At 40.4% G+C, this 23,031-nt stretch overlaps 1 protein-coding gene and 1 long non-coding RNA gene across 2 annotated transcripts; both read left to right on the forward strand.

Annotated features, from left to right (window-relative positions):
* Positions 1-32: 32 nt before the first annotated feature.
* On the forward strand, positions 33-5,881 carry LOC122335076 (usherin-like). The gene is made up of 4 exons (XM_043232833.1): positions 33-49; positions 211-431; positions 2,690-3,051; positions 3,145-5,881. Exons 2-4 carry the CDS (start codon positions 346-348, stop codon positions 3,417-3,419), a joined length of 723 nt encoding a protein of 240 aa, XP_043088768.1. The 5' UTR covers positions 33-49; positions 211-345; the 3' UTR covers positions 3,420-5,881.
* Positions 5,882-12,213: 6,332 nt separating this feature from the next.
* LOC122335087 lies at positions 12,214-17,563 on the forward strand. Its single transcript, XR_006248919.1, has 2 exons — positions 12,214-12,445; positions 17,084-17,563. It is a non-coding gene; the product is annotated as an uncharacterized LOC122335087 (long non-coding RNA).
* The last annotated feature ends 5,468 nt before the right edge of the window (positions 17,564-23,031 follow it).

Here is a 23,031-nt window from a genome sequence, read left to right on the forward strand (position 1 = left end):
CAAATTTGTTGCTCAGGAAGCCGCATAAAAGGAATCATCACTCACTAAGGTATTGGCCTTATTTACCTGAAGCTTAAATATACATGGAGATTTATATAAACACTGGGATTTTCTGTAAAATGTGCTTATGAAGTATTTGGAGAAATGACAGTATATTCAAAAACTCTGCACACATCATTTTACAGTATTATGTATATCTGTGTCTTTCAGTGCTGTGGCGTAGATGCTTACACTCTGTCAGATGACAATGTGCTGTGCTGTAATGGAATCCTTCATATCAATGTTCCTGAGCACTCAGAGTGTGTTGGAGGTGTTATATATTCTCCAGAAAACACTACTTGCCAAATGTTGACCCGTCCTCGTCTTGGTGAACACTGCTGTGGAAGACAAACCTTCAATCCTCACACACATATTTGCTGTAATGGACACAGGTATGCCCACAGAGTACAAAGATTTCATGTGATTTAAAGGCAAACTTAGTGTCAGATTTAACAGTCTGAACTAGTGCAAACCTTCTTTTGCCATCAAAAAACTGCTGTCCAGATATACTAAAGACAGTGTGAAACTATAAAAAGGTGTAGACAGTTATTTTTTTCAGCTTATGGGCCATCTACAATTCCACATTTATTTTTTTCACAATGTAGAGCTACTTGTGATGTTTGATTCTGTAGATCCAGATGTAAGGGTCCCCCCTTTCCTGAAGAACGGAATCCAGAGGCCCTGGTCGAAGGTTAATGTGCATTCGGTCTTTTCCTTGCGTTTCTTTAAAAATCACTTATATTTATTAATCTTTTGCTTTTACAATTTAAATTTTGACCCTTCACATAATTTTATGTGAACTCCAATCTTCGTGATTTTATTTATATTTAAATGTAACTGCTGATCCCTCTAGTTGTGATTAAATTTGGATCATTAACTATAATATTTCCTAGTTTCGACTTATCGTTCGTTAGGAGTCTGGGTCTCTTAGAGACCTTGTTTGGCCAGAACAGACTCACCACACATCTGGGCTAGTCCTTAGTCAGAGGCTACCCCGTAGATCGCTTACCTTAATGCAGCCATTTCCTCAATAGACTCAAAAGAGTAATTTTTGCGTTCCTAAGTAATAGCATGCTAAGCCAGTTTGGTGGCCAGAAGTCAAGATCTCAAAAATGTGCCCCCGGCTCCATCCATCGATTGTTGACTCACCCCAGCACGCCAACAATGTGGAAAACCTCAGAAGTCACAAACCTACTAAAATAATGATTTCAGATAATATTATAAATTAACCAAGATTAACGTTTATTTTGCCAGGTAAGAATATATTCAAAATTGGTTGAATTCATAAACATTTGTACAACTGATCAGCAGTACAGAAACAAAACAAAATAAAAAAATCTTGATCTTGAGAAAGTACATAGTGTGGTGTATGGAGACACCGATCTATGCTACATCTAGCTACGTCACGCCTTGTTAAGTTTTGTCACTTTCCTTATATACTCAGACCAGACAAAGCGATCCTAGATTCAGTTGTAAAAACCTTTTGGTGTTTAGGTTCCCGTGCTCCAGTGTCACACCTGGCTGGAACACGTTCAGAGACTCAGAAGGAGGACACACCTCCCTCTCAACAGAACACAGTTCTACCAAGTTCTTAATCTATTCCATAATATAAGTGATGATATTATGAAATAGAGACCAATTTACCAATCACACAGAGACCTTTCAAATGAGACCAAACATGAGAGTGAAGAACAATAGACACATGACATGTAATGTTTTTTAATGAATTATTCTTAATGAATCTTAAGCCAACTCTTTGGGCAGAAGGAGGGGAAGCAGGAAGAGCAGAAGTGGAGAGGGTGTCGTAAAAAAACAGGGAGAGATGACAAGGTCGTTTACCTAAGTCCTTTTGTTCCTTTGGATATCCCTTCTCAGAATAGTTTTATTGCATTGCAGGTTTTTGAATTTGCTCCTTACACAGAATAATTACAAGTATGGGATACACGGGCTATGATGACCAACCGACCCTTGACCCTTGACTCTTAATCTTAACAGCATAACCATCATGAAGGGGTGATGTGTCTTATGTAGACCATATTTGTCACAAGTATATATGTGACCCTCGACCACAAAATGTAAAAAAATGTAAATTAGCTTAGATAAAACCATTTGAAAATAAGGATAAATAACCTTTAAAGTTGTCCAAGTTATGTCTTAGCAATGCATATTACTAATGAAACAAAAAAACAAACAAAAAAAGTTTTAATATATTTACAGTAGGAAATTTACAAACTAACTTAATGAAACATGATTTTTACCCAATACCCTAATGACTTTTGGCAAAATTTTAATCAATAATAATTTTAATCAATAATTTTGTTACTCACTGTTCTTTCTTTGCATGTTTCAAACAGGAAAAACTGGTCAGGAAATAGGAATACCTCTGTGAATCTCAGAAAATCTAGTAGCTTTAGGAAAAATACGATTTCATGAAGTCTCTAACCACACTGTCTTGACAAATGAGGCTTTTTCTGTAACTGAGAAATCAAATGTTATATGCTGAGACTCCATAGAAATGTGCTTTCTGGCACTGCATTTTCTGCAGAAGATTATCGGTTAAACTCTCAGTTAAACTCCACCAGATAAATTCTCAAGACAAGCTGCCCAGTGCAGTTTCTGTGTTGGTTGACTTTTCTATTCTTCTGTTTAGCCACAGCAAGAAGAATGGCAAATTCTGTTGTGGTTCAGAAGTCTATGATCACCGCAAGAAGTTCTTGAGATGCTGCTCAGGTCATCTCTACAACCTAACCCATTTACATGAAAAAGCAGAGTGCTGTGGAAACCTATTGCTGCAATATAACAACAATCAGACTTGCTGTTCCTCCTCAACCAATTCCATCATTTATAAAACCAAACCAAACCACCGTTGTTGTGGGCATTACTACTACAACACTTCCCTGTGGAGCTGCTGTGCTGAACATCTCAAACCAACACCAAAACCTAACAGCTCTCCTGCAGAATACAGACTTAAACCACTAATGGACCTGATCCCTGAAATGTGCAAAGAAACAGGTGATGTTCTTAAACATTTATAGAGGTGTAAACTGAAATAGCATTTTCTGGAAGCAGACTAAATAAGTTCTTCTCTTGTGTGTGTGTTTGTAGTGTTCTTTGGCAAAGTGGAAAGTGTGGCACTTAAAAACGATCAACGTCATGTTGTGTTGAAAGTTGTTGGGCAAGTCGATGTAAAATCAGAAAAGGTCATCAAAGACCCTTGGCTTCATGTGTCCCTGGATCACTGCAGCTCTCCTGCTACAGAAAACAACATGACCTACCTTTGGGAAAACCGCAATGGAAAGTACAAGCTTCTCTCTCACCCTGTTGACCTAACCTCTGACATTCACATGTTCTATTTTGTATGTTACCAAAAGAAAGGATAGACATGGATTGAGATCTATTTCCTATGGTTTCCAAAGCATGCTGGTTTTCATAATATTTCTGTTCTGAAGAGAATTTGTATCCTAACACTACTTTATCATTAATGCTAAATGACTCTAGTATGTGAATGACCGCTGTATTTGAAAGCTAAGAACTTTTATCCCTTTAAGACAAGTCCAAAGTCTCTACTGTGTGCAGTGTTAAAGCAGAGGCATCACATATCTGTGAATTTTGCATCGTCGGTTAATTTTATTTCAACCTAATAATGGATTAACACTGTATGGAGTGTGCAAAAGGGATAGTTTTCCCAAAAAAGAAAAAGTACTGCTAATTTACTAATTTACTCTGCATTACATCTTAACCATTTAATTCTACAAAAGAGTCACCTATATCTTGGATGGCTTGAGAGCGAGTAAATTAACAGCAAATTTTTTAGTTTCGGGTTAACTATTTCATTAAGCTATTTGGCTAAATGTGTCTGCCAAATTAAGAAATATATTAAATGAATAAATGTAATCAATTTTAGTTTTTAGGTTTGTGTAGTTAACAGGAAAATGTGAAAATTACAATCAAACAGAAAACTTTTTTCATTTAACCTTTAAAACTTGTTTAAATCTAAATTGCTGTGCAAGGCCAGTATTACTAAACAGGGCAAATTAGTCATTCCTAAATATCTCAGATGGGCGTGGGAATTTCTGTGGGTGATTTACTAACAATGCGCAAATTATCATCTCGTTTACATATTGACCAACACAATAGACCAAGCGCAATACAAATAAATTAAAAATAACATGGATTGGCAAACAATATGTTCAGATAATGCGCTTTCTTGGCATTCCAAATAATTATTTTTGTTGCTGTTACGTGACGTAGTGGTGTCTGACTAGGGTGATGACATCATTTCGCAAAATATTGATTGGCTGTCCAAATTAAACTGCAAGAGTGTCGTTTTCAGATTTATACACTCTGGGACGCAGTAAAAAAAAATTGGTTTCATTCTCCCAAAACGCTCGATCTTTGTGGATGAAACGCCAATACACATCTCCATGTAGATGAAGTCTATGACACGCTCTTTTGGGGCATGAAATAATGGGGCAAATACCAGTAATTTGACGAGCACAAACATTAGTAAATCGTGTTCCTTATTCAGTAAGGTCAGGCAAATGTCCTTGCCTTTTAAACACGCATTCTACACTGCTTGTTTTTAGTGAATCCTGACAGTTCTTTTTTAACGCCAAAAAAATGTTCATAAAGCAGGTCTGTAATTTTATACGTTAAAACACACTGCATCACTTAATAAGCATTTTTTGTACTGTATTTAGATTTTTTTTTAAATCTCAGGTCTATTTCAATTTCTGTTCCAGGTTTTAATATTATTTTTGCATGAAGCAGGGGCCTTTATATACTATAGATGAAAGGTGCTTTTAACATCTAATAGTGATTGTTGGTTTAAAAACAACATCAGCTCAAATATAAGCTTAAATTATGTATTTTTATTATTAGTATTTTTATTTCTTTTCATGAATGACAAATATGTATGTTTGTTACATTCATTACAAATGCTCAATCTGTGTGTTAAATCTGCATAGAAATATTTTAAGCATGGTTTTACACATTTGCACTAAAATTTGCACTGTTCTGTCTCTGAAAAAAAAAATAATAAAAGAAAATATATATATACAATTTGTGATTGTATATGAATTATATTGTTTCTATCAAACACATCCTAATAAAAGGTAGCCTACCGGAAATGCATTTCAGGGCAGGTCATATGTAAGTTGACAGTAGAAGTACAGTCTTAAAAAAAGGTTCTATATAGCACCAAAGAGGGTTCTTTGGTTCGTAATCATAGGGGAAACACTTTTAGTGCTATTTAGCATCGATCTTTAAAGGTGTTATATAGCACCTTTATCAAATGGTGGTATATAGAACTACATTGCAGTGGTTCCTTGGCTTGTTATCATAGTGGAACCTTTTTTGGTACTTTATAGAACATATTCTTAAAAATAAATATAATTTATAATTCATAATTTGGTTATTTGTGTAAAACAGAACCATTGATGTATTATAAATGACTATCATAGATGAGCCAGTATGTTTCTAAATGTGCATTCTGCAACCAGATTTCATAATTGGTTAGAAATTTGAAAACTTTTTAAATTAATAATACACAACAAACTGCAAACTAAGTGGCATACACTGAAGTACGGCAGTGTCTTTCACTCTTTTTACTGTCACCAGCATATTAACATCAGCAGCATTGTAAGACCTTCAGGATTTAAAAAACAATATAAACTGCAAGTAAACCTGAAGGAGGCCGAGAAATAGAGACTATTGACTTTCAGTGACAGGAAGTAATGTAAGTTTGTGAATGAATGTTCAGTGTAGAGTCAGTCAGAGCGCAAAATGAAGTGCAAAACGTGCAAAACCGCTGCTTTAGGATACTGGATTCAAACACAAAATACAAACACAGGAGGAGGAGTCCCAGCGCCATCAAAATATTTTCGGCTCTACTCTCTGATTAACTGTCTATCCAACCTGTGGTCATAATGAACGAGATAACCCTGGGTCCTCTTTAAACAGAGCAGGTATGAACATAATAGATGCTTCCAACTGCAAGGGTCCAGCCCTGTCTGAAAGAATTGAATCAAGGGGCCCTGGTCGAAAGGCTTAATGCGCGTTCGTCCAAATTTAGTTTTGATTTTGATCTTGCTCCGTGCTTAATCTCCACTTTCATGTGATTGTTAATTTTAGTTACCATTCATATTTACAAATTGTGGAAAAAATTTATATTTGAATTATTATAGAAAACCCATCATTTTAGTCATCTTTTCATTACGGAGCCAGTGTCGCTTAGGAATTCAGGCGGCCGTTTAACTGAACCCTCGACATGGCTGGACAGTTCCAACATTACTCAGAGGATGAAGGGTGGTTATAATGTCTTAAGTGAACTACCCACCGGCATGTTCTAAACAAAGAGGACATTAGCCCTCGCCATACCATGGGTTAATTATGCTCTGTCCTGCCACTATACCGTGGACACACTGGACTGCACATTAATCTAATTTCAGAGATTCAGAATAAATAAAATATAACAGTCTTATTATTAGTCAGGTAAGGTTGTATCATGACAATTACACAAACATTTAGAAGCCAATTTAGAGTTAAATTTATGTCAGTACACAAATTCTCAAAGATAAAAGTACAGTAAATAATGCATACCTGACCTTTAGAAAGTGTATGGAGATACACATACACTACTGGGCCTGCACAGTTAAACATTGGCTACAGAATCACTCTCCTTATATACTCAGACCAGACAAAGAGATCTTAAGATCAAGACCTTTTGGTGTTTAGGTTCTAGTACTTCAGGGTCCCACCTGGCTGGAACATTTTCACTGGCTGGAACAGTTTCTTCCCACAAGCCATCAGACTCCTCAATAACCACACCTGAATGGACTTCCTGTTCCATGAGCATTCTTGCACGTCATATTTATTGTTGTGCACTTCATATTTATTGTTATTTGTATTCTGTGTTCTTGCACTAATTTTGTATTTGCACTGTTTGCACTAGTTTGCACTCTAATCCCCTGCTGTTTGCACTAGTCTGCACACTTTCACTGTCTTAGGTCAATATGTGAGTTCTTTTGTATTGTGTTGTAAGTGTGACTTCATGTAGCACAAGTTCCTGGAGAAATGTTGTCTCATTTCACTATGTACTGCACAGTTGAAATGACAATAAAAAGCCACTTGAATTGACTTGACTTCAGAGACCCTAAAGGATGGAGACCAATTTACCAATCACGCTTGGACCTTTCAAATGAGACCAACCATGAAGGAAGACACATGGTATATAATGCCTTATTCTTTTGGGAGGAGAGGCAGGAAGGGCACAGGGTGAACAGGGGTGTCGAAAAACAACGGGGAGAAAGGGTGTTGTTTGCTCTTTTTGAAGTCTTTTGTTTCTTTGGAGATCCCTTTTCAGATTAGTTTTATTGCATGACAGGGTTTTGGTTTACTAACCAAATAAATAAATTTGTTCCTTTCACAACTGTAGACCTTTAACAAAATAACCTCATTAGTTTAACATAACATGATTGATCATTTTTCTTTGTATTCTATTACTGTGTGTAAGACACAATGCAGGAAAGAAGACAGGTATGATCCTAGGCAGATAGGTAGGGTGTGTCAGTGATGATTTAATTACCTGTTTTCAGTCCGCTAACTAATATATATATATATATATATATATATATATATATATATATATATATATATATATATCTGATGTACAATTAGTAATTTAAGTTTAAATTACTGTAATTACAAAATTAAAATTACAATCTAACAATTGTCACGTCCACACACAGAAGAGAAGAAGAGGGGATAAGGTTTATGGTATTTATTTCAGTGCACAATATATACAATGGTGAATTCGGTGAGTACTTCTTCTTTGCCCATCCTCGAAGGAGGACGTGTTTTCCTTCCCTCTCCCTACCCGTGACCTTGCCTGCTTGTGCTTCTTAATCTTGTCTTGCGTCTACTTTTCTCCACTTGAGAGACTTTCTCTGACCTGCTCTCCAGCTAAAAACATGGAATCGATCAACTGGTCTCTCAAAGCAATTGACACCATCTTCTCGAAGAGAAGCATGGGTTCGGGGGAACCCGATTGTCCTGCCGGGACGATGGCATCCGGGTTTTCGATGGACGTGTGGGAGAAGTGGCATCTTGTGTGCTTGGCGCCTCTTTCCATGGAGGATATTGAAGATATCTTTCTTTCCGGAGCCTTGATTACGGGGCTATTGCTGATCAGATCGGGCATAGCCCTGGTATATCGACAAAATGAGAGAACGAGGGCAGCTGTCCACAGCCCCACAAAGCTGCCTGGGAATATTGATGCGGTGGGCAGAGCTGTCGGGACTCAGACTGTGGTTGTAAACCGCACTTTGGATAACATCATGGGGAAGCTCGAGGCTTTGCATCGGAAAATGGATCAATTTGGGGACCAGAATGGACAATAGAGTAGTTCTTACAACTACTCGCACCAAGCCTAAACAAATTCCATTCTTATCTGGTTTTGACTCCCTCTACCATGCACTGGCCTCGGCCAAGGCCACTGCTGGAAAAACAACTCCCCCGGCAGATCACAGCAGTGAAGACGCTCTCGCACTCCTCACCCCCACCTTTCCACCTGCCTGGCAGACGGGTCTGGATCAAGCGCTGCATCGACGGCTGCCAGAGAAGGATGGCTGCTCACCAGTGGAGGACCCCAACAAACCCAGACTTACCTTGTCCTACATGTTGTCAAATTGTCTAAACTATGTGCTTCTATTGCTGAGGTGTTTTTTTCCCGTTACCACACTGTGGTCCCTTAGGAGCACAGTCTGGGTTGGCTTTTTTTTGCTGTGCCCCATCTTGTATCTGTATGTGGATGGGATGATGGCCAAAGCATCTCGCTACACGTCGTACTACGTATGTCTGTATATGTGACAAATAAACGTGATTTGACTTTTGACTTGACTGAGTAGTGAACAGTTGAACATCTGCATCCACAGGAACATCAGGTCGCATTATTACATTCACAGGCAAACGGGGTACACATCCTTGGAGCACAGGGAAACAAGTGAAGAAGTGAAGTGAAGAAGAAGTGTCCATGTAACTTCAATTCCAGCCAAGGATGGAATGGCAGAGGTGAGTAGATATAGGGTGTGGTGATTGTGGTTGCAGGTGATTGTGATTAGAACTCAGGTGAAGGTTCACGTGTGAGTTGAGTGGGAGATTGTGTGGGCGATGCTTGATCCTGGGAACTGGGACTGGTGTCACGTGACGCATGTGTGACATTACCCACCTCCTCCACCTCCTGGCAACCGAGAGCGGCAACAGGGATGACCATGACCTCTGGGAGCTGGTCAGTCCGGATGCTGCTCGTGGAACTTTGCAAGAAAAGTGGGATCTAGTATGTCGTCTCAGGGAACCCAGGATCTTTCCTCGGGACCTAACCCCTCCCACTCGATTAAATATTATAGTTGTCCATTCCGCCGCCTGGAGTTAAAGATTTCCTGGATCTGGTAGATGGTGTCTCCACAGACTTCGGGTTGTTCTGGAGGAGGCGGCTCTGAGTCTGTAGAGGGAGGAAATACTGGTTTAATGCGACGTTTGAGTAGGGAGACATGGAAGGTTGGAGAAATCCGGTATTGCGGTGGAATGTTCAAAACGTAAGTGACGGGATTGATTTGAGAGTAAATGGTGAACGGCCCTATGTAGCAGGGACTTATAGGGCAGCCAGAGGCAAATATCACAGGTGGAGAGCCATACCTTATCTCCTGGTAAGTGGGATGAGGTAACCTATGACGATTGGATTTGTCAGTATACCTCCGGACTGCCCGTTGTAGGTGCTGAATCCCACACCCTCTCGCTCTCCTGCAACCAGTGATTCACTGCGGGCACCTCCGAAGCTTCTCCAGATCATGGGAACAGGGCTGGTTGATATCCTAAAACACATTGGAAAGGGGTTAGACCAGTGGAAGTTTGTCGTAAGGAATTCTGTACATACTCTGCCCACAGTAAATACTGGCTCCAGGACTCCTGATGTTGTGAGCAAAAGGTATGTAGGTAGCAGGTGATTTCCTGAATCTTCTGCTCGGTCTGGCCATTGGTTTGAGGGTGATATCCAGAGGATAGACTGAAGTTACTAGTAACTGGAAGAAGGCTCGCCAGACCCTGGAGATAAACTGTGGCCCCCGATTGGATACAATGTCCTCTGGGAGTCCAAAGTTGCAAAACATGTGGGTGAATAATGCCTCTCGAGAGCTGTGGGAAGACCTTTTAGAGGGATTAATTTACAGGCTTTAAAAAAGTGGTAAACTACAACTAGGATCGTGGTATACCCTTTAGAAGAAGGTAGATCCGTGGCAAAGTCGACTCCTGTGTGTGTCCAGGGCCAGCGAGGAATCTGTAAAGGTTGAAGTTTACCTTCTGGTAGATGTTGTGGTGTGGTGGTAATGGCACAGACCGAGCATACTTTAACTTTAGCAGGCAACATTGTGGGCCATGTCTGGCCACCAGTACCTATGCTGGAGGAGCGAGAAGGTTCGCCTGCTGCCAGGGTGTCCAGATCCAGGTGAAGTGTGTATACTATCTAGCAGTGGTAATCTAAGGCTTGTGGGAACATATGTTCTGGTGGAACTTCTGGTGGAGCAGGTTCCTCAAGGGCAGCCGTGTGGATTTCCTCGTCCAGTTCCCAGAGGATAGGTGCGATGAACATGGATGTAGGCAAGATGGATTCAGGAAGGTCCACTGTAGGGTAGGGTGAGTACATTCGGGATAGAGCATCAGCTTTGAGGTTTTTGTGACCGGATTGATATGTGATCTTGAAATTGAATCTGGAGAAGAATAGGGATCAACGAGCCTGACGAGCATTCAGTCTTTTGGCACTCTGGAGGTACTGAAGGTTCTTGTGATCGGTTATGACAGTAAAGGGAAATTGAGCTTCCTCTAACCAATGCCTCTATTCTTCGAGGGCAAGCTTGATGGCTAAGAGCCGCGGTCGCCTATGCCATAGTTATGTTCAGCTGGGGATAGTTTACAGGAGTATTATGCACACGGATGTAGAGCTCGAGATTCATCAGACCATTGAGAAAGGACAGATCCTATGCCTAAGTCTGCAGCATCTACCTCCACGACAAAGGGTTTGGTGAGGTTTGGATGACAAAGAATTGGGGCTTTGGTGAAGAGCCATTTTAAGGGTTGATGCGCTTCGGGAGTCCAGGAGAGGGTGCATCATCCTCCTTTAAGAAGTGAGGTTAGTTGTGCGGATTGGAGACTGTAATTCTTTATAAACCAGCGGTAAAAGTTGGCAAACCCCAAGAAGCATTGTAGTTTCTTCACGGTGTGAGGTTCTGCCCATCCGCCAAACCGCTTCTACCTTCTCAGGCTCCATGCAAACCCCTTCGGCTGAAATCACGTACCCGAGGAAAGAGATGGAAGTTTGAGGGAATTCACATTTTTCAGTTTTGAGTTAAAGTTTTGTCATCTGAGGCGTTGAAGGACGTGAGAGTGGTGTTCTTTCAGGTTACGGAATAGATGAGAATAGTGGAGTTAGCGTGGGTAAAGTCTGTCAGAGATGGTAGAGGTGAGTAGATATAGGGTGTGGTGATTGCAGTTGCAGGTGATCGTGATTAGAACTCAGGTGAAGGTTCACGTGTGCGTTGAGTGGGATTGTGTGGCCGGTGCATGATCCTGGGAACTGGGACTGGTGTCACGTGACTCAGGTGTGACAACAATTTGTAAATTGTTTAATTTTCTGCAATTAGTAAATATTAATACATTTTAGTCAAAGTTTAATGTTCTGCAATAACAAAAGTTTAAGTAATGAAGTGAGGTGTGGTACGATAACCCATATTTGGAATTTGTGTTTTGAATTAATCCCATCCAAGTGCAAAAACAGTAAAAGAAAAAAAACTAATGATTAATGGCTTCTTTATATGGCACTATTGCTAAATTACACCTTTGCAACCCCAAAGAGCAAGCATTTAATCACTGCTGTGTTCACACTGCAGAAAAGACATGGAAACAATGCAAGATCAGTCTGAGATTATTATTAAAATGGTATCCCCCTAAGAAGCTTGCGATATAGACTGCATGTGCGCTCATTTTACGCGAAAAGAAGAAAAAGAAAAGAAGATTATGGACGAGGAAATGTTTAGAGAGACACGAGGAGCAATGTGTGTTCCACAACTCCTCCCCCAACTTCCTGCTGCTCTGGATGTTGCTCTCTCATTGGCTGTAGGAAATGTCAGCACATGTCACACGGCATGATTTTGAAACGCCGAAAGGTTCAGATATTTAACATGACAAATATCATCTGTGATTCTCCCAGATCACTAATCACTAGCATCTTTTGGTAAATCAAAATCAGGGCTAAAATCGTGCAGTCTGAACTTGGCATAACTTGTTGCAACTGTCTCTTATCTCTTAATTATTAGCCATCATCCTATCAGTCATCTCTCGCTACCTCTCTGTTTATGTGGTGAGTGAAATTTTATGTACTGTAACGTAAAAGGCGACTAACCATAGCGGCTAACCATATCTCCTTTTGGCTACTGTGGCGAGAGGAGCCAACGACAGACACAGTGGGCGTGGCGTCAGGCCTCGAGAGGCTTTTATTATTAACAGAAATAAAATAAATACAAAATAAAGTGTCCAGGGAAAGTGTCCAAATAAAAGGGGGATCTGGTGTCCTCTGCTGCCACGGGAAAGTGAAGGTTGAGGCCGTGTTCCAGGGGAAAGGTCCAGGTAAGGGCGGAGTCCGGCGGTCGCACACGCTCCCTTTTTCTGGTCCGGCGCGCGAGGGGCGGCGGCTTCCGCGGCGTCTCCGTCGCTTCGCTCGGGCGGCAGAGTGGGATGAGCTCTGTGTTCACGGACGGCGGGGTGAGGTCCATCGCGCACCCTTCCTGGACCCACGAGGACACCAGCGTGCATGCACGGGGGAAGAGACCGGTCTCCCGAGGAGAGGCGCGCAGGGCATTTAACGGCGGCGGTGACAAGGCTAAATCCCTTCAGGTGTGCCTCGTCACACGCCGCCAGACCTGGCCAATACCACGCCCGCCTCCTCTCGAACACACCCACTCCCGTCGGGAGCCTGGTGAAGGGCGGCGAATAAAGGACGGGGTGATGGTGACAATAAAGAGGAGGGGCAGCCGACTCGTCACATTCCCCTCCCCAAGCGTCAACCCCGTCAGGCGGTCGCCGCCCACGCAGGAGTGCTACCTTCCTCAACCAGGCTCCAGCGGTCGGAGTGGGCGGGGCAGGGATTCCTCTCGGGCAACCCTCTCTCGCACCGGGACAGAGAAACCGGGAATTAGTCGGAATGCTCAACCAGCCACCGGGTAAATGACAGTAAACGCAAGCGTCACTTACCCTTCCTGGTGGCTGGGAGCGAGTCTCCGTTGTTCCTCCGTCCCGGCATGGGTACCAGCGAGAGGGGATGACGTCATCAGATGTCGCCCAACTGTGCCGTCTAAGCTCCGCCTTGCCCGCATTCTCCACCACTGTGGCGGGAGGAGCCAACGACAGACACAGTGGGCGTGGCGTCAGGCCTCGGAGAGGCTTTTTATTATTAACAGAAATAAAATAAATACAAAATAAAGTGTCCAGGGGAAAGTGTCCAAATAAAAGGGGATCTGGTGTCCTCGTGTGTGCCACGGGAAAGTGAAGGTTGAGGCCGTGTTCCAGGGGAAGGGTCCAGGTAAGGGCGGAGTCCGGCGGTCGCACACGCCCCTTTTTCTGGTCCGGGCGCGAGGGGCGGCGGCTTCTTCCGCGCGTCTCCGTCGCCGTTGCTCGGGCGGCAGAGTGGGATGAGCTCTGTGTTCACGGACGGCGGGGTGAGGTCCATCGCGCACCTTCCTGGACCCACGAGGACACCAGCGTGCATGCACGGGGGGAAGAGACCGGTCTCCCGAGGAGAGGCGCGCAGGCATTTAACGGCGGCGGTGACAAGGCTAAATCCCCTTCAGGTGTGCCTCGTCACACGCCGCCAGACCTGGCCAATACCACGCCCCTCCTCTCGAACACACCCACTCCCGTCGGGAGCCCTGGTGAAGGGCGGCGAATAAAGGACGGGGTGATGGTGACAATAAAGAGGAGGGGCAGCCGACTCGTCACACTACATACAACTTGCGATTCTTCTTCTGTGCCTTTTCGAACGGATTTGCTATTTGAGCACATCCTTAAACTTTAACAGGTAAAAATATGAATGATAAAGTGGTAAAGGACATAATTACAGCATAGAAACAAAAGAATATATATATTTTTGCTGTTTTCTGTGATAAAAATAGAAAAGTGATTGTAGTATCTGATTATACAATCCTTAAAACTGTCAATTGTAATAAATAAATAAATAAAAAATACAAAAGGCAAATGATTTGTTATTGTCTAACTGTGTATTTTATGTCTTAGCCAGTTAAAAATGAGAGAAGAAAAGCTTTTTTCTGTCAACTATATGTTCATACATGTATACGTATTGTGTAGTATTTATAATTATACTTATTACTACTATTATTACATTTATCATTTCTTTCTACCTCACTTCTAAAAATGTTGCTATACTCCGCTGGCCTGTAACATAACTGAATATAAAACTTTAGATATACGTTTTATGTCTATTTGAGGATCAAATATTTTGTGGCTCCATGTGGATTTTTTTCAGCTAAAGGGTCCAACATGGCCCATTTGAGGTAGTAGGTTGTAAACCCTTGACATATACCACAAAAGTTTAATTGAACTTTTTATTTTGTCTAAAATTTACCTTCCAGTAACTTTGTTCTACATTATTGACTCTTTAGCCCTACCCATTGATGTGCACACATAGTAGCAAGAGAGGAAATACCAGATATGCAACCATTAGGATTGCTCTATCAACAAAACCATAGAGGTGCCTTCAAGCATTACAAGATCCTATCTAGTATAAGTAAAAGCAACAACTGTTTGAATTGCCTTCTTTGTGATCCCAGCACACACGAGCATTGTTGAATTCTCTGTCATATCAGAAGCAGTGCACACTCTGTCATAGCAATCTGTGCCATATACAGTGTAGACCTAATCACTAATTATTATGGGTAATAATAATATTATTATTATTGTCTTTAGTTATGTTGTCCTGCTTATGTCCAATGTAGACATGAAATAATAAAATTTGCTTTACTGTGGGTTTGTTTTTAAATGAGACAGTTCCACACAGGCTTTTCAGAGAGACTGAAAGTAAAAAAATACTTCCTCATATACTTCCTTATAATTCATTATTGTTTTGTTATGAACATTAGAAAATGGTGCATATCACAGCTGATATAAAAGTGAAATTAAATGTTACTGTTGGATCAAATATATTCTGGAAGAGCCTGGAGAGCAGAAATTGCAGACGGTTGCAGTCTGGAAAAACTGGAAAAAGGAGATACATGAACAGGAAAGGATCTTTGTGGAAAGGTTTTTGTCGTCTCTGTCTGTAGTCTGGAAACATTTATTTTTTAACATGGAAAAGTTGAAAAGTTGCTTTAACAGCAGACGCTGCTATTAGTCTGCTGTACAGACATAACTAACAGGATGCAGCTGCTATAGTCTGAGAATTCAGACATTTGGGACAAAACTATATTGATTTGAGACACCATGAAATGCCTCGTGCATATCATGTATCAATCCTGCTTTTGACCTTAGTGAACAGTGTGTGTGTGTCATTAATCTAGTAAAGCACAATAATCTAAGAATTTCTACCCGTTTTGGCCAAGGTCTAAATATTTTCCATAATGCACTTATTATTAGGCGTTGGCTCTTCTTTCATTTTGTGTTTTATATCCTGTTAAGGATGTGCTGAGATCCAAATGTAAGCATCACAGGATGGAGAACAGAAAGTTCCTGTGGACTGTTCACACAAATACTCAGGAAAGCCATTTTGATTTTTAGAAGTATTGTGGTTTATTTTATCTGGCACTGCTTCAATCGTTTTAGAAAGGCGACAATTGGCGACAATTCATAATAACTGCATGATATGATCATTAGGTAAGCATTCATAAAATAGTAAATAGTCATTTCATCCTTTGATGAGCATTATTCCATTAATATTCATTATCAGGAAAAAAAATAACACAGAATGATACAGAACTAATAATTTCAAGACGCAAAAAATATGAAATTGCAGAGTTTTGCTTTTCATTTATCAATGTGCGTAGTTATGCGTTTTAAAGTTTCTGGATTTTGAAAATAAAAATTTCTGTGTTCTGTATTGTGTTTGTTTAACTAAAAGGAAACACTTGTTAACTATTAACTATGATATTTCCCTCATTAAATGTTTAATTGCTAAGTTCAGGTATTGGGTAGGGTTAGGTATGTAGAATAAGGCATGAATATGTGATAGCTCTAATAAATTGCTAATATTCTAGTAATATGCATGTTAATAAGCAACTAATATGTGTAACCATGAAATGAAGTGTTACCAACTTTTCTGTTTAGAGGATAAATGAGCTATTAAATAAGTATTACCAGCCACAAAAGCAGATGGCTGGAAGTTTCTAAATGGTTTAAACTACCTGACTTAATCATGAATTACAGCAGGGGTACGTGTTAATAAATCACTTCTTAAAACACCGAGTATTATCATGTGTCTAAATAATAAGATTGATCAATTATTTAAATGTATATTTGCAAATCGTTTACTTAGACTTTCTAAGTGATCTTATTAAACACTGACAACTCCTAAATAGCTGCTTTGTAAATAACTTAATAATTTAGAAAGGATAAATTCAATTCAATTCAATGATTAAACATATGCTCAAGAACAAGGCATTTATAGCTGCACTTGTAAACTGCTCACTAATGCATACGTTGGAACAATGGTTTATAAAGGATGAACTGAGTAGATGCTAATGCTTATTAGTGTGCAGTTATTATAAAGTATTACTCATGCATTCATTCATTCATTCATTCGATTCTTTGTTTGTGATTCTCAAACAGAGCAAAGGCATCCGTCTAAATGTAGGGCAGGGCCTGTAACAGCTCCTTAGATATCTTACACCCCTTATTACGTATTCTCTTCTCTCCTCCCAGTTGTTCTTGTTTTTTTTTTCCTTTGGTACATTTTGATGCAATTATATTAATTTTATTTTTATTCTTATCGCAGGAGAAGAACTGCGTGCGTACCTCAAGGCAGTCGTCGCAAAATTTGAACCTGCTTTTCCAATATTTCATTAGGAAGACACTAGGTTTTGTTCAAGTAAGTCATGCAAAATTCTGTTTCTGTTTTAATGTTTCACTTTGTGTTCTTGAAAACCTTGTGTTGTGTTATTTAGTAACAGCTTGATGCACTTTGATGTACAACAACCTATTTTACACACCCATTTCAACACACATTTCAAATTCACATTTCCATGACTAACTAGCATAAAATCTTACTAAATTTTAGAAGCCTGCAAATGTCTAACCAGTGAGTCATATGAAAATTTTATTTATAACACTATTTCTATTCCAGTGCCTGGTTTCTTTTGTATGATTCATGACAACATTTACATATATTGTCTTACAGTTATGCCCAACTAACAATAAGAAATAAGAAATTGTAAGTGAGAGGAGAGAGCGTAAACATCGACAGTCGGTGTCCATTGGGTTTAAAAATGTGTTGGAAGAGCTTTCATAGTTTCTTTTGGGTTTTGTTAAATGCTAGCCAGACAGATGTAGAAATACTGGCAATACCCAATTTTTTTTAAGTTATACATCTGTTAACTGTTTTTCTGTCCTCTGGAATGTTGTCTGGGTATTTGGGTGGATTCAACTTTTTATTTATTCTTATAAAGGTGGAGACTGCATGAAATTACTTGGAATGTCTGAAATAGCTGGCCAACTCTGCAATACAGAGAGGAAAAAATGGTCCTTCAGAAATGTGGCTGATTGTTGGAAAAACAAAAACCATCACGGTAACACTAGTTCAGAATAGTTCAGATTTTCATTTAAAACAGCAGTTATCTTCATTCTGTCAAAGTGAAGTCGTTGCAGGGGCATATATTACATGGGGGACACAGGGGAGTTCTCGCCCCTTACTTTTAATACCACATAAATTCATTCCCCACACTTACAATAGAGGTTTTTAAGAGCCGGTGAGAGTAAATGTAGATTTAGAGAGACAGAATAGTTTGTGCATGACCTGATATTTTATTAAAAATAAGGCAAGATGATCATCGAGGAGAGCTGAACTCTCATTAGATGTTTCATTCATATTTCAAATGTATTGTGACGGAGTGAAGAAACACACAGCAAGGACGGCTCAAATCAAAACCCCGGAGGGTGGGTTTATTTAACAAAAACAAGTCAAAAATACGGGTGAAGGTAAAAGTTCAGGTGCTCAGGGGTGCCCTGTGTGCTGTGTGCTTTCTCTTTCTGCCTTCCTCCTGGTGCAGTGTGTATCCGTGCCGTGGGGTTCAGGCTGATCGGGCTAGTCGCTGCTTTCTATAGGGGACAAAAGAAGAGCTGTTAGTGTCGGCTATCATGGAGGTGAATGCTCAAGGCCTTTTTTGCCACTTTGCTGATGAGGGATAGCTGGGACCGATCAAGCCTGTGACAGGCGGCGTCGCTGATGGTGGCTCGCGACGCTCATCACAGTATGTATGAAAATAGTTGTTTTCAAAGAAAAACAGAAATGTTTTGAAAAAGGACATTAAACGTCGAGTAAGACCTGGAAAATATATGGTTTATTTCCAGCTTTAATACTGTAAAGCATCTGTAACTGTGACTATATATAGTATAGTAGTGTCTATGCCAATACAGTGACTAATTCGAGTTCAGACGATTTTAGCCTTGATTTTGAATCACTGACAAGTGTTGAGAAATTGCAGACAAATGCCAGAAATTACAGACAACTGTTAACTGTTGTTAATTATCTTCATTACCTTCCTCTTATAAGTGATTCTTTTCAGTGTCAGTTTGTCTGTTAACGTCTAAACTACATCAATGTATAATGTGTGGTTTCTACCCTTCATTTTCCATCTGGAAATGTGTTATTGTGGATTAATAAAAGTATGTTAACTGTTGACCGTGACATGACCATGACATTACAGTTAATAACTGGCAACAGTGGTTTCAGTTAATCACTGTACAGTACCACACATGCTTAGGGTAAAATACAGCATGTACATTTATTGAATTTATAATGCATTACTTATTCTGGTACTCTATATGAAGCATTTATTTATGTTACGTTTACAAAAAAAGAGAGAAATGAGAGAAGAAGAAAAAACCTTTGGTCCTTCATGACAGAACTTAAACTTCAACTTAAAATATACTGTTACGTTCGCCAGCTGGAGTGCCCACAAACTCATCTTCGAAGTGTTTCAATGTCAGTAGGATGGCTGATATGGCAGTATTATTATTGCTTGCTGATACAGCTTCATTTTTCTAAGGACAGCCTTGACCTCTGCATTCCAGTCATGTTTTTGAAAGTAGTTCACAATCCGGATGCATTTTCCATTCTGGCATTCACTCAGATGTCAACTTCTTTTGGGGCAAAATTCCCATATGGCTGCAACAACAGTTCTTAATGTAAAGTAATTATTTCTCAATGGTAGTGTAAAAACACCTGTCAAAATCTGCTTTATTTTCATCAAACCATTAGGAATGTTAGATCTGGTGCAGATCTGGCATTAATTTGCAGAAATTGTGTTATTTATTAGTGTGTAGACACATCTTGTTGTGTTTAGAGTCTTTCTGTTTTTCAGTTTCGGACATCTGTGGGTGTACAATGAGTTTTGCTTGAATGTCTGCTTATTAGCAAGCATCAGGAGTCCTATGGTCCACATCCATCCTAACTGGTGCTGATAAATTTTTAAGCATGGCATTTTTGTGTCATTTGTTTAGACTGCATCTAAGATTTTAAATATGTAGGATCAATTAAATGCAGCAATTCATGGATTTGTGTGCCTTAGTGTTGGTGCATTGTAAAATGGGAGCATCTTCTAATTCTTGGTAACACTATACATTAAAGTTCTATTGAGTGACTGAAGTTGACGCCTTCACTCTGAGTATGTCAGAAAGTGTACACTGTAACTGTACACTCCTCTATCAATAAAAAAATATTTGCTAAAGACTAAAATCTAGAAATCTGCACAGTAGGCCCACTTTAAGAAGGTGTGATTTCAGTAACCGCAGTAGTGTTGTGGCAGCCTTATCGTGGAGAACCCTATGTGTTTCTATGCAAAAGCAAAAGCACTTTATTTTATTAGCTCATGTGTTTAGCGCATCAGGTATGAGTGAGATCCAAATGAGACTATGGTTTACATAAAAAAATCTGTGTCCCTCATTGGCCTCAAGTAGCATAACCACATGGGTGGTTTCATCTTTTAGGTTGATTAAGGAGAACTCTGGGGACTGGGGACTGCACATTTCTCTCAGGGTATTTGCTTAACCTCAAGACGGCTACCTCCTCTGTTATTCTCCTGGGCCTGCTACATGGACCCCTCTAGTATTGGATCAGATTGGTTCAACCTTTCACTTGTTTCTATCAGGCGCTCAGTTGAGAATGGCTTCCAGGAGCAAGGTAGTCAAAACTTGGGATGGGGTGCTTTATATAATGGCTAGCACAAGCAACGCTACATATATTTTTATATGGCAGCCAGACCTTGATTGTTATGTTCCTAAGAGAGGCTTGGAGACATATGGGACTTATTTGGCAATTCTAAGGGCTCTCCTTTTTGAGCCAGTTCATATGGCTGAACTGCAGCTTTTGTTGATCAAACCTACTCTGATTTTGGCCGTGGGCAACAGCCAAGCAAGTGCAGGTTACTGTCAGTGCTTAGTGTCTTGAATTTGGGCCAAAAGACTGCATGGTCATTCTCCAACTGTAAAGCAGTTACATACCCTAAGGTGCTCTCTTGATCCCGTTCAGAGCTCAGGTTATTTCCTTTTAGCTCTCCCATGGTGGATGGTAAGCAGGGTCCCAACTTGTGAGACCCCAATCAGAGTAGCACTGAGTGCTCTGGGTGTTAATCAGAGCAGCTTTTGATGTGCTTTGGATGCCGCCTAAAGGGGCTGACAGTTACAAAGCAGAGAATCACTAGATAGTAGATGACATAGGCCTGTCTGGTTTCTCCTGTTGACTTGCAATGCCAATGACTTGCAAGTTCAATGAGAGCCCATTAGTGGATTTCTAAGTTGCCTAATATTACCAGGTGTTGGTTGTTTTACCCCTTCATTAATAGATCACTGTATGACAATGACGTATGTACAATGTATGACAATTGTGTAAGTACCACTTAGAGTGATTCAAAAGCATAGGGCCATCTCTATAGCTCTTTGATGTCATATAATGTCCCCAGGATGTGCCACGCCTGGTCACATTATGTTATATACAGTAAAACACAACCCCACCCAAACCCTCCACTCTCTGGGGACACACTCATAACTGTGCACAGGTGTTTTTCTATTTGCTATTTTGCTTTTACATTAAACATTACATCTCCGTTGATTGTAATTATATTCTATGCAACAAAAACATCAAAAGAAAGGGTGGGAGTCTATTCTTCTTTTTTCTTCTCTCATTGCTTTGATCATCATCACTTGATATCACAGAGAATTTTGTAATAAAAATAAAGCTGGCAAACTACATGACTAGCATGTGGTCATGCATTCTGTGTGAAATCGCTTGGGGTATTCTTGAATTTCCATGTTTTACAACAGCAGCATAAAGTGTTTCTTTATAATATAAATATTTTAAGTAAATGCACCATGAAATCACTAGGTTTATAGATAAAATTAGATTTCTGCTCAGATTTCATTTGAGCTAGTAATAACTTGGCATATTGCCATATCTCTTCGAGGGTGAGGATGTGATACTTCACCATAAAGTGAAGGAGTGCTGTTAATTTACTAACCTTCAGGCTGTCTATGATGTAAGTGTTTTTGTTGTTTTTTCCAGTTGAACAATAGAGTTCTTGTTCATTCATTAAATGTTAATCTCTTTGAGAGTCAGAATAGCACAAGCCCATACAGGCAACTCAGGCAGGCAGAACATAAACCACAAGTATGTAACCTCGACGATCGGACAAACTGAATACAAACACACAGGACTTAAATATACAACATAATTGACTAAATTAACAAGAGACAGCTGAAGACAATAATTATAATAATTTATAGGAACGGAAGGTAGGGGCACAGAGAGCACATGACAAGATAAAAACGACAACAAAAAGTCCAAAGACGGACACTCAGCATAGAGCATTGAATGCCATTAGATCAGTAGGATTGCAAAAAAGAACCTATACTTTTATATTTAAAACTTGACTCTTCTATGGTTATATCATGTACTAAGAGAAAGAAAATGAAAATTTGCCATTGTCTAGGGCTGATATGATTAGGAACTTTACTTCCATTCCCGCCCTAATAATCAAAGTTTGCTCTCGCACCATGGCCGCACAGGATAATATCACTCCAATGATATCACACAGTGCCAGAAAAACAGCCAGACTTCTCTGCTTGCAGAGGGAGCTGTATTGCAAGCTGAGGACTATTTTCCACAGTATCCCTTCATTATTACGCCAGAATGAGAGTATAGTTCCCAATAATATAATATATATATATATAGTGACGGGAGGAGCCACCGAAGCAGACACAGTGGCGTGGCGTCAGGCCTCGGAGAGGCTTTTATTAACAAACAAATACAAAATAATGTGTCCAGGGGGAAAGTGTCCAAATAAAAGGGGAACTGGGTGTCCCTAATGTGCTGCAAGGAAGTGCAGGGTGCAGGTAGTGTGCCAGGGGCAGGGTCCAGGTAAAGGGGCGGCACCCCGCGGCTGCACGCGCCTCTCCTCGGATCCGGAAGGAGGGGCGGTGGCTTCTTCCATGCATCTTCCAGTCGCTTCTTTCCTCCAGTCGTGGGCAGAGATTAAGGGGGATAAAGGGCGCTCTGCATCCTGGCCTGGGCCAGCGTACACGGGCGCGGCCGCGCTGACGATACAGGGTCATCGCCTGACTGATGCATCCCACGCCGCGCTTCCTCCAGTGGCGGGAAGCAGATCCTTCCACGAGATCTTCCCCGACCCCACGAGGACACCAGCGTGGTATGCATGGGGGAAGAGACCAGTC

Source organism: Puntigrus tetrazona, unplaced genomic scaffold, assembly GCF_018831695.1.
Source record: "Puntigrus tetrazona isolate hp1 unplaced genomic scaffold, ASM1883169v1 S000000715, whole genome shotgun sequence".
NCBI lineage: Eukaryota > Metazoa > Chordata > Actinopteri > Cypriniformes > Cyprinidae > Puntigrus > Puntigrus tetrazona.

What these genes read in the sequence shown, in the direction of transcription:
- LOC122335076 (XM_043232833.1), top strand. Translation starts at nt 346, where the DNA reads ATGTTGACCCGTCCTCGTCTTGGTGAACACTGCTGTGGAAGACAAACC. An exon ending in ATTTGCTGTAATGGACACAG is followed by an intron (nt 432 to 2,689) that starts GTATGCCCACAG and finishes TCTTCTGTTTAG; the next exon opens with CCACAGCAAGAAGAATGGCA. An exon ending in TGAAATGTGCAAAGAAACAG is followed by an intron (nt 3,052 to 3,144) that starts GTGATGTTCTTA and finishes GTGTGTTTGTAG; the next exon opens with TGTTCTTTGGCAAAGTGGAA.